Source organism: Chrysemys picta, chromosome 14 (genome assembly GCF_011386835.1).
Source record: "Chrysemys picta bellii isolate R12L10 chromosome 14, ASM1138683v2, whole genome shotgun sequence".
Lineage (NCBI taxonomy): Eukaryota > Metazoa > Chordata > Testudines > Emydidae > Chrysemys > Chrysemys picta.
In genome coordinates this window covers 19,656,793-19,668,836 of record NC_088804.1, presented here as the reverse complement: position 1 = coordinate 19,668,836, position 12,044 = coordinate 19,656,793, and the positions used below count along the sequence as shown (strand labels likewise).

At 40.2% G+C, this 12,044-nt stretch overlaps 1 protein-coding gene and 1 long non-coding RNA gene across 2 annotated transcripts in view; one reads left to right on the top strand and one right to left on the bottom strand.

The window, feature by feature from the left end:
- The window catches only part of LOC122173915 (uncharacterized), a 31,950-nt gene that overhangs the window by 3,813 nt on the left and 16,093 nt on the right, over positions 1 to 12,044 (bottom strand). The window contains exons 3-4 of the long non-coding RNA XR_010592560.1: positions 4,146 to 4,210; positions 3,813 to 3,998 (exon numbers count right to left, since the gene is read on the bottom strand). This is a non-coding gene — a long non-coding RNA (uncharacterized LOC122173915). The remainder of the gene's footprint in view (positions 1 to 3,812; positions 3,999 to 4,145; positions 4,211 to 12,044) is intronic.
- LONP2 (lon peptidase 2, peroxisomal) overlaps positions 1 to 12,044 on the top strand; it is a 98,157-nt gene that overhangs the window by 70,773 nt on the left and 15,340 nt on the right. The window contains exon 12 of the mRNA XM_005289834.5: positions 7,753 to 7,895. Coding sequence (XP_005289891.1) covers positions 7,753 to 7,895 — 143 coding nt within the window. The remainder of the gene's footprint in view (positions 1 to 7,752; positions 7,896 to 12,044) is intronic.

The window sequence follows — 12,044 nt, the reverse complement described above, 5'->3', positions numbered from 1 at the left end:
CTGCAGTCTTGAAAATTGAACTCCTTGTCAGTCCTTTTATTCTTATGGGACTGTTTAATATTAAACTAAAAGTATATACTGTCATCTGTATGCAACAATTTTAAATAAGTTTCTGTGCATTAAAACTCTTAATTGACTGTGTGTAGCACTATATTTCCTAGTTAAGGAGGTATTGTAAAAGGAAGGATTTATAATTGGGGGTCAGATATTAAACTTGAGCTGTTCAGAATCATGAACAATTTTTTTTTCTTTCTTGGCTGGCTTTGGAAGAGCAACTCTAGTTTCATTTGTGAGTATGTCTGAATCTAAAACAGGCTACCTCTTCTGTTTGAGCTTGTTCTAAATTGTTAAAATACTTAAATATTACAATTCTTATTTTTGAAGTAATGTCATGATAATAGAACAGAAAACTTAGTTCCCAGCATGAAGTATGACGTTCCTGTCGTGGCTTTGGCACATCAGTCACGTACATCCTTTTATTTTATATATTTAAGTATTTATTTTTATTCCTTTAACTACAGGCTAAATTTGAACAGAGTAGATTCTATCCCTACCTCTCCTTTCCCCCCCCCCCCCCCCCCAAAAACCCCCATCTAATTATTTTTTAAGATTTGAGTTTATTCTTTACCATTGAATCTAATAATTTTAAATAGTTCCTGAATAATTGTTTCTAGACAGTTAGGTAGATCAGTGAGAGAAGACCAACTACTCAGACCTAAAGAAGAGCTCTGTGGAATTTAAAAGCTTGTTTCTTTCACCAGCAGAAGTTGGTCTAATAACAAATATTACCTCACATGCCTTGCCTCTTTCATATCCTGGGGCCAACGTGTCTACAAAAACACTGCAAATAATAGTTAGGTAGAGTGTCATGTAACCTACATCATGATTTATGGCTGTGCCTTTATGTGCACATGTATATGTTTATAATTAATGCAAAACTGATTATTTGGTACTTATTGGATTCCCCATATTCAGCACCCACTTGTGTTAAGACATTGAAGCGAGAAAGTGTGATCTTTGGAGTAAAAAAAATTAGTGTTGGTTATAATTAGGCTTTGGAACATTTAGCTTAAATTTACTAATACATAAGAAAAGGTCAGAGTTGAAGTTAATTGTGTAGAAGATGGGGAAGTCTTGAGTGCCTTACGTTATTGTTACAGAATATAGAAGAGGGCTTACTCAATTAGGTTATTTAAACACAAAGAAAACAAAGCTTATTTTTTAATAAGGCATATGGCCTTAGCAATTAACTACTGATTCGTTTACAAGAAGCCACTGTGTGTGCTTCAGTTGTATACAGAGAACTAGGTAGAGTAAAAGCAGGCAGAAATACTCATGTGGAAATCATATATTTGCTTGGGGGGGGAAATCTTTGACTAAAATATCTTGATTTAGGACAAAAACAAGCTGCGCTTATGCTCCCTGAATATTTAGTCTCTTTAAAAAAAAAAATCCAACATTATACATCTGCTTAAAAATAATTAACAGCTTGTCCGTGTCTTGAAGGCACAGAGTTGATAGCACTAATCTTCCACTGTCGTTTCCAGCCAAGTTGCTAGAGAAATACACAGTGGTTGCTTCTTTGGATATGTCTACACTACAAGCTATGGGTGTGATTCCCAGCTTGTGTACACATACTCTCACTAGCTTTCATTGAGCTAGCATGAGTATAAATAGTGTAGCTGGGGTTGCATGGACAGTGGCAGCAGTGAGTGCGTACCCACCAGTTTCAGGCAGGTTTATACTCAGCACTGTTAAGCTGTTCCACCACTGCCTGTGCTACCACAGCACACTACTATTTATACTTGTGCAGCTTGATGAGAACTAGTGTGAGTATGTGAATGCGAGCTGGGAATCACACTCCTAGCTCGTAGTTGTGCCTTAGTTCTGCCTTGCTAAAATTGATGCAGACTCACGTACGTTGCTAGTGTAGAGAGGCTTAGGGGTCAGAATCATAACATTTGGGCCATGCTTCTGCTGTTGTTATTGCTTCTACTCTTTTCATAGCCATTCTACCCCATTGTGCTTTCCTTTGCATACCGCCTCAGCAGAAATCCCAGTCCAACATATGATGTAAAGCATGAACCACTGGAGGGTCACCAGTCTGAGGAGGTGTCTTGAAGTAATTAATGGTTGTATGTTGAATGTGAAAAGTCTGTTGGGATAATTAGAAGTTTCTTCAGTGTCAACACATGTGAACTGAGGTTGGCGTGAATGTTAATGGTGATTTAACAAGCGACTTCCTTGATTTTTAGCGTTTGCATTGTTTTTCATAAGGGGGTACCTGAGAGTGCTAATAAAAAGGCAGTTATTAATGTGCCTTATAAAATGTAGACTTAGTGTCTTCTTCTATTCCACACTGATACATGGGTTTCCTTTATGAAAGAGGACAACTCTCAGTGCTGAATTAAATAGATTAATTCAGGTACACCTCTACCCCGATATAACACGACCTGATATAACATGAATTCGGATATAACGCGGTAAAGCCGCGCTCCATGGGGGCGGGGCTGCGCGCTCCGATGGATCAAAGCAAGTTCGATATAACGCGGTTACACCTATAACGTGGTAAGATTTTTTTTTTGGCACCCAAGGACAGCCTTATATTGGGGTAGAGGTGTATTTGAAAGTGTTGGTCTGGAAAGGACTATTCATAGGTATCTTTGATTAATAGTCATAGAAATTATGAACTTCCACTAGAGTGGGAGGAAAGTAGATCCCTCATACTGAATGTAAGAACACTCCACTTGAATTGGAGAGAAAGAAGTTTCAAAGAAAAGAAGCTATGTGAAGTATTCTTCTCTTGAAGGAGCAGCAGAAGTTTATTTCCTAAAATAGTGTGGTGGGGAGAGGGAAGTTTTGGAATCTTTTACATCATGTGGTAATAAGGAATTACCTCTGTAAATAAGTTTTTAGATCTTATTAGCTTGTTCCTAGATAGTTTATTCTTAGATCTTTGGGGTAGCACCATCATCATTATGCATATGTGTACAGTGCCTAGCACAATAGGGGCCACAGGGCATCTAGGCACTACCACTATACACACAAATAAAAACGTTCACCAACGCTGCCATGGAAACATCTGGATATTTCCAGTATGTTGCATAATGCTCTAAAGGGAATGGTAATCAGTCTTCTGCATCTGGATCAAACTCCACAGGCAACTGAGCCCTTATTTACATTATCTTCTTCAGTACACTATCACTTGTGTGCCAGGAAAGATGGAGGCTGAGCGCAAATAAAGTACAAATGGCACTTGCTATGTTTAAATTCTTTGGCTTATTCAGGCAGGCAGTAGTGTGTAAAAAATTATACACACAGAAATAGTCTAAGTTAAGAGCTTTGAAGCTATTTGTCAAAGGTACTGAGACTGAGTCACCTTGTAACCCTCTTGCCTTCAGCAGAGGGAGACTTGCTTATGATTAACTGGGTGTCAGCTGCCTGATGTCACCAGTCTGTTAGCCACCCAGGCACTCTCCTCTGGGTAGTGCCAGCCCTAGTATTGCCTTGCAGGTTAAGAATAGGCGTACTGACCCCTTTGAAGCGCTGCCTTGTAGCGTCCAGCCCCTTATCCACAGAATTCTTACCGAAATACCAGGTCTGCTGTCACATCAGTGTACTGTGATTCAGTTCAGGATCAATAACTTGTTACCATAGCACTGAGATGTATTTATATTGAAAACAATAAGTTTATTATCCAAGAGATAATGAATAAGGATAATGGAAACAAAAAGGTAACCAATGAAACAAAATCATAACATGTTCTAGAGATTAAACAGGCTAAACCTCCTGTTTAAAGAAGTTTCTCTCACCCCAAATATCTTCTGCAATATTTGCAACCAAGGCTGGTTCAGATCTTATTTTCATGAATGTCAACATGCTGCCCATCTACTTTGTAAGTGCTGGATAAGGGCGTGTCTTCCTTGTCTCCTCCTCATATCCAACAGAGATACAGGTGAATAAGTATCCCCTGTCTGACAGGAAACTTGTTTCTTCTGCTGTGATACAGAATCATATTTTCAGTATACATACATAACTACTTTTGTAATCTGTACATACATTTCAGAACAATAAGAATGACCAGTGGCCTTGGCTTTCAAATAAAACATCACATCACATTCGTTGGTGAAACAAAATGTACATACTAGAATCAGGATATCCTTGTAATGCTCTTGCCAGTTGTCACTGAGGAGTTCTTTGCGTCACAAGTCTGCAAAGAATTATACTTTCAAAATAGTCTAGGACCAGGTTAAGAGAGCTTTGAAGCTATCTATCAAGGTATTTTATACGGCCACCATTGTGTCTGAGCAGTTCTTAATCTTCACCCATGTGAGGTAGGGAAAAGTACTATTATCCCCATTTTACGTATGTGGAACTCAGGCACAGAGAGACAAAGTGACTTACCTTGGATCACACAGGAAGCCTGCAGATAGAGCAGGGAATTGAAGCCAAGTTGCCTGAATCTCAAGCTAGTACCCAAATCCCTGGATTAGCCTCTTTTGTGGCCCTCAGGTATTTTGTTTAAAAGGGAATGTCTACACAAGTGCTACAGTAGCACTGTTGCAGGGTAGACACTGCAGTGACAGAAGGGGCTTTTCTGTTGCTATAGTAAATCCACACCTTAGAGAGACGGTAGTTAGGTCAACAGAAAAATTCTTCTGTTAATCTAGCTACATCTAGAGAGGGGATTAAGTCAACCTAAATATGTTGCCTGGGTCTTGAATTTTTTCACAGCCCCGGGTGATGTAATGTAACTAGGTTGACCTAAGTTTTAGGTGTACAGCAGGCCTAAGGGTCAGGCTAGTTGGATGGCATAGCCTGAGTATAAGCAACACACAAATATGTCTATAAGAGCTTATCTGGAAGTGATTTATCTTTGCTTAGGAATTTCATTATGGTAATGTTAATTTTTGGGACATCTGGGAGAGAGACACCACATCCAACAAAAGAATAGAGGCGCTCCTTTTAGTAGTACAGTATCCCAATGCAGGGATAACCTTTCAAGACAAAGCAACTCCACCAAGTCATGGTCTCATTGAAATCATTTGGAGTTTTTCTTATTGACTTCAGTTTTGCTCAGTGTGAACCCAGCTAGCCACCGTACAAACTAGGGAAGTCAATTTTGTGCATAGAGTTCTAAGTGGCCTCAAGCAGCCATCTAAGAGAGAATCTGAAGAAATTAGAGTATTCTTTGAGAGCATATGGGTTGCAGCAAAAAAGGTGAGTTTTATTGAACTGGGTTGATGCATCCCTCTGAGTGCCTATAATGTGAAATCCAGCATGTCAGGATCTGATGAGCCCCAGTGAGACATGTTTGCATTCCACACAGGCGGCTTTCTTCTTTATACATACTGCATGTAGCAGGCTTCCCATTCTCTGCCACCCCAATTGACAGTCATCAGTGATTGATGGGACACACTCTTTGGAAGACAGGAATGGAATCTGTTGATTGAGGTGGGGGAAGAGGGAAGTAGAGCTGCTGAACAGCAAACTTCATTGTCCTTGTTTGATATTACAGGGGTATAGATTAACTTTTTATTTGGGCAGGGGGTGCGCTGGAGTGTTTAAAAAAAGGTATTGAATATCACTTTAATCAGTAGTTTTGTACCATAACTATAAAAGTGGATAGATTTCCAGTGAGATAACTAGCTTCTTTTCTGCGCTCAGTGTTTGTTTATTAATGGAATCCCCAAGTCCCCTACCTGTCTACACCAGAGCGTCTCAAAGTGGCGGTCCGTGGACCGGTGCCGTTCCGCGAGCCATCAGCTGCCGGTCCACGGCGAGTTTCCTCATAAGAGCGTCGAATAGGATAATAATGTGGCACTGGTCCCTGGCACATTGGGGAGAAAAAAATTGCCAGTCCCCCACATTAGATAGCTTGAGAAGCACTGGTCTACACCCATGTATTACTAAACTAGATTGAACACAAAAGCAAGATAGTCGTAGCTAATTGCAGGCATATAGCAAAACAATGTCTGATACAGGCATAGTCCAAGTACTGTTTGTGACGTTGAGCTGTCTATGGTTTTATAAAAATATGATAATTGAATATAATGTAACTGGGATATGCTTCATGCAAAAGGTCTCTTGTAAGGTATCATTACAAAGCTTATAATCTACTGAGTGTGATCATCCTATTTGTATAAATGTACCACTCTTGTATCTGAAACTAGAAATATGAAATATAACTCTGAGAGCCTATTGTAATTATGCAAAGAGTGGGCCATTAATGGTGGTTTGGAATCTTGATGACTCCCATTAACCAGGACCATTATCTGCAGATGTCTGTGTTTTACCTGTGAGTCTCCCTGTATATGTGTGTGCTGGCAAGTGGGTAATGCAGTCTTGCGGTGACATGTGATCATGTCACCTGAACTGGAATCCATCTTTAACCTGGTACTTTTCCGGGGGGTGGGGGAGAACCCAGAGGGACAAAGGGTTCCCACCTTATGCAAAAGATATATAAAGGGGTGGAAGAGAACAAAGGGAGGAGCCATCATGAAGAATCCCCTAGCTACCACCTGAGCTGAAACAAGAGCTGTACCAGGGGAAAGAATTGTGCCCAGGCCTGGAAGGTGTCCAGTCTGAGGAAAAAAACTTACTGAAGCATCTCTAAGGGTGAGATTATCTGTATTTAGTTTGATTAGACATAGATTTGTGCATTTTATTTTGCTTGGTGACTGACTTTGTTCTGTCTGTTACTACTTGGAACCACTTAAATCCTTTCTGTATTTAATAAAATCACTTGTTCCTTATTAATTAACTCAGATATGTATTAATACCCGGGGGAGCAAACAACTGTGCATATCTCTCTATCAGTGTTATAGAGGGTGAACAATTTATGAGTTTACCCTGCATAAGCTTTATACAGGGTAAAACGGATTTATTTGGGTTTAGACCCCATTGGGAGTTGGGCATCTGAGTGCTAAAGACAAGCACACTTCTGTGAGCTGTTTTCAGGTAAACCTGCAGCTTTGGAACAAGTAATTCAGACCCTGGGTCTTTGTTGGAGCAGATGGGATTGTCTGGCTCAGAAAGACAGGGTGCTGGAGTCCTGAGCTGGCAGGGAAAACCGGAATAGAAGTAGTCTTGGCACATCAGTTGGCAGCTCCCAACGGGGTTTCTGTGATCCAACCCGTCACACTGTTGCTTCATTTTATAGAACTTATTCTGAGTGTTGCCAATTAAATATTCAAGTCCTTGGCCCCTTTCAAAAAGAGTGCAATACTATGCAATGTTGACTATATTTACAAAATACTAACAAAAGACATAACTATAAGCATGTTATTGCCACATAATGGTACACTAGCTATGATCAGACCTTACAAACATCATGCATACATGTATCTGAGGGAGAATATAAACCCCAAAACAAACTTTGTTCATTTTGTTCTGTGGATGCAATAACTAAATGGCTTACTATTTTAAACAACCTAGTTTTAAGAAATAATTTGTAGGTCAACATTACTCCGTCTCTCCCATCCTCATCTCTGAGTTAACATTATCCCTTCTAAGCTACTAAAATAACTCTGATGTTTAAACATAAATTGGAGAGCACATAATCTTGTCTTGAATATTTTCTTATCTGATAAGTGGATATTTTTGAAAGACTTAAATGTTTTAGGTTGTTTATAAACTTCTTTTAATTATCCTGATCTTTTGAGTCTTTGTTTTCTTCTGGGGTAATAAAGAATTTTATCTCTGTGTTAAGAAATACTGTTATAAACCCTAAGTGAGATTTTCTTTTCTTAGACTGCAGAGAGCATGTCACAGAAGATGCAAAAACAGAATCCATCAGTGACTCACCTGACCTGGCTCTGCCACCTGAAATGCCAATATTAATTGATTTCCATGCCTTAAAAGATATCCTGGGGCCACCTATGTATGAAATGGAGGTAAGTCTTTCATTTTTCTTTGTCTGGCAGCTTCTTACTTTTCACTTAAAATATTTTTGTTCATAGTGATTAGTAGTTCCATCGCTGGTGACTGATTTTGTTTAGGATGTGGGTTTTCTTCTTTTTTAATGTATTTTTGATATAACTGTTTCTCCTCCTTTCATGACCCTTGTCCCTAAGCACCTTTTCATCTGGACTGCATCCAACAAGATTGAATTTCTTTAGGTGAAAAAAATAAACAAGTATACTGTTTGGTAGTGTGTAATAGTCCTAAGAGATGACTACATGTTAGCTAAGATCTCCGCAGTTAATAATGTGTTGTTTTTGTGAGAGTTTATACATTTGTCTTGGGCAAAAAGCCAAAAGCCGAACCCAGGAAACCTGTCTCCTAAACAGAGGCCCTAACAGCTAACCCCGAATCCTAATAAAAATCAGTCAGACTTTTTAGGTATATAAAACCAGCCACTTCACTTTATACCACTTGCTACCAAAAAATTTGTTTTGTGACTCTACAGCCCCATCCCAACTTTAGTCTCCCATGCCCTGTCACTCAAAGGGCATGCCTCCAGTCCTCCTGTTACCTCCTTTCCGCATGTGGTACTTTGTTCTCTGTTCTACTACCCAGCTACCATTCCTCAAGGTAGACTCCCTATCTTGAGATTCTCCTTTGGCTACTTGCACTACAGTTATTCTCTGCCTCACCCTGGATCCAGGTTAACTTACTGAGCAGCAAATGGTGGCTGTAGTACTCCATAAATCAGCATCTTGTACCACAGGAGAGTAAAACAGTTGCTGCTGCAGAGTGCCATGTTTGTTTCCTTAATTCTGGAGAAGGGAGCAATGAACCAGTAAGGAATACAAGTGAACAGGAAACTAATGGGATGTGAAATGCTTGCTTCTAGTAGCTTGTCCCTGAAGTTCCCTCTCACTGCGATGGGAGGGCCAGACTGTGAAGGGATTTGGAGGAGAAAAAGGCAGCTGGGGATGCATGGGCTGGGGAGGAAAATGAGTTAATTGTTTGGGATCGAGCTGAGGGGGTGCAGAGCGTAAACCTGTCAGGGATGAAGAGATTGGTGGTCATGGAGGGAAAGGGAAATGAGGAGACTGGGAACAATGGGATTGATTGTGTCAGAAAGGGATGATGAAAAAGTGATTGATGGTAGCAGGGAAAGCTGAGAATTTGGGGGAAGGGAGGAGGACTCAAAGTGAAATGTTGGGCAATAATGTAAATTTATATCTGTCTTTGGTGGGATAAGCTCACATTAGCAATTTTGGCCTCTGCACTTGCACATCGGGAGGTAGAAAGTACAGAAACTTGCTTGTCAAATCAAAATCATTTGCCTTTCAGCAGTCTCCATCCTTACATTTCAGTCCCACAGAAACATCCATGCCAATCCCAACAATAGAATTTGGGCAGATGACAATTTGAGAGAGAGTTTGATTTAAGATCATGCCTTTTAAATCTCTTGCCTAGTGTTGATATGACTGTGTTTAATTGCAAGTGGCCATCAAATTATTTGTATTGTCTACAGCTTTTACAGGAATTGCTTGTGCTGTCTTTCCTTGTAGCCCGTTGCTTTTGGAAACAAGAAATGAGTGAAATACAGGAAGGGTCTTTCAAGTAAAGAATATTTTATATCATCTTCTCAATTATACAGATTTCCTTTGACCACTGAAAATTTGGTCGTAAGGGTAGGATCTGAAGGGATCACCTGAATATTACTTGAATTTTTAATGCTTTAACTGCAGATTTGTCGAAAGCTATTACAGTGACCCACGGATTTAAATATTCAAGGGATTCAAAGCCTAGGCAAAGCTCTGATCTATACACATGGTGATCATGAACTGGACAAGTCTACTCTGTTGCTAGTGGAGATTTCATAGTCATAAAAATTTGGGGATAAAACTAAATTATGGCTTTAAATACGGCAGTGTCAACAAGGACTCTCCCTGCATATCCCAACAAAAGTTCACATACATACACAGCTACACACCAGTTTCCCGTCAAGAAGAAGAGTGGTTCTTGAATCCTTTCAAAACGGTTGCATTTCTTTGTATTCATTCGGGTTACAAACAAAACAAAAGATCCCAGCATTTTGATTTATGACTTTCATCAGTTCTCTCAGTTTGGAAACAGTTCTAGAAGAGGTTATTCAACTGGGAAAGGCGTGCACCTCTTTGTGTACTGTTTTTGCTAATTTGTCACATTTCCCCAAATATTTTAATTGTTCTGAAGCTCTTCAGGGATAAATATTACAAGTCAAATTTTTAAACCTCGTTCCTAATTCTACATGTACAAATATGCAAGTGCCACTATTTGCATGTAAACATTTTTGACATACTTGGAAGTCAGGGGTCCAAACCAAATGGCATATATAGCAATAGAGGTGAAGCCAGGCAAAGCCTCTAAGCACCTGGAAATTTCTCTGTCTCTCATCTATTACTTGTACTATGTATTACTAGGAAATTTATCCCTGAGCAATCCATCAGTTATGAAGTGGGCTGTAGTCCACGAAAGCTTATGCTCTAATAAATTTGTTAGTCTCTAAGGTGCCACAAGTACTCCTGTTCTTCTTCCATCAGTTACTGTTTCCATAACTAACTGTTGGTAGGCATAACCTAAGGGTAATCCGCTTCCAGGAAAACACATAGTGTTGGCTGGTAGTTATATAAGTATCTTGTGGTACATAAATATTGCATGGGTTCCAGAATATTTCAAAACACTTTGGTTCATGTGAATTTTGTGTGTGTTTAATTCCAAAGATGATCCTGTGACTCTTTTCTAATGAATTTCCTCACATTCTTTTTCTAATGAACTTCCTCATATGGCCAAGTGATTCTCTTTCTAATGAAAAGTGTAGCCCTCATCCCAAAGAAGGCTGGGTTCCATTTGTTTTTCTTTTTTGCAGCCTGCACAGAGTCTCATTTCTCTTTATATCAATCTTTTGAGAGCTTCACCTCTGACCTGCATTCTGCCATATATAATTAGCTGAAATCAAGACACAATGAAGGTGATTGTCATGTCAGTACTTAGTTGTAGTGTATCAAGCAAGGAGGAATTGAACACTTAAAGCGATTGGACTGATTTGCCTTCCCCAAGGGTAAATACCTTCGATTGAGACCTTTTTAATAAATTAACCCTATAATTTTATGCTGAGCTCTCCCAATAGAAAGGGACAGAGGGCTAAATCTTCAGAAAGACTTAGTGTTGGACATAGGTGCCCAAGGTGCCACTGAGATCCTCAAAACCCTTGTTCAGCTGCTGCTTAACTCTGTAGCCACCTAAAGTTTCCAGGCACCTGATTTCGACCATTAAAATCCCTTAGGTGCCTAGGGTTATGCCAGTGAGCAGGTGCACAGCTGCTTCAGTCTGGGCATCCAGGCACTTATGCCTAAGCCCCCGCAGGATCCTCCAATGGCATTGCCACACGTCTCCCCTCTGGGGCTCGATTTGGTAGGCATGTTCAGGGGCTGACTAAACTCCCACAAAACAGCCCAAGAGATGTTTGGGGATGAGGGGAAGGGTGAGGAGAAGGTTTCTCTTGAGATATGGGAGACCTGGATTCAATTCCCCCCTCTATCTGATGTAGAGAGGGCATTTGAACTTGGGTTTCCCACCTTTTAGGTGATTGCCTTACCCGCTGGACTTTATTCATTCTCTTTCTGTCGCCCAATGGCTATTTAATTATTTTTACACAGTGGAACAGCTTCAACAGATTGAGAGAAACCCACACCAGAATCTCTCTTATCCCAGTGACTAGGTCACTCACCTAACACAGATGAGTTGCCTAACCATTGGGCTAAAGGTTGTAATGGAGACTGCTGCCTTCTCTTCTCTCCTTGTGTTTCATGCAAAAATAAATAAATAAATAAATAAAAACCCAAAGAAGCTTTTTGGTGTGTAACTCCAGGAGATGGTTCACATCTGAGAATCCCAAGTAGCGATAGGCCTGTATTTTGGAGCAGAGCTTCCTCAGAGCTCAGGGCATAGGATGCACCATTGCCTGTTGGCTAGTGTAGGGCCTGTAGCCCTGCTCAGCTGTCTGGCTTTTGTGGAGCTCGTTCTTAGGCACCTGACTCCCCCCATGTGTTGTATAGGGAGTCTAAGTGCTTAACTTGGCGCCATGGATTCCATTGGATGGTGAGGCA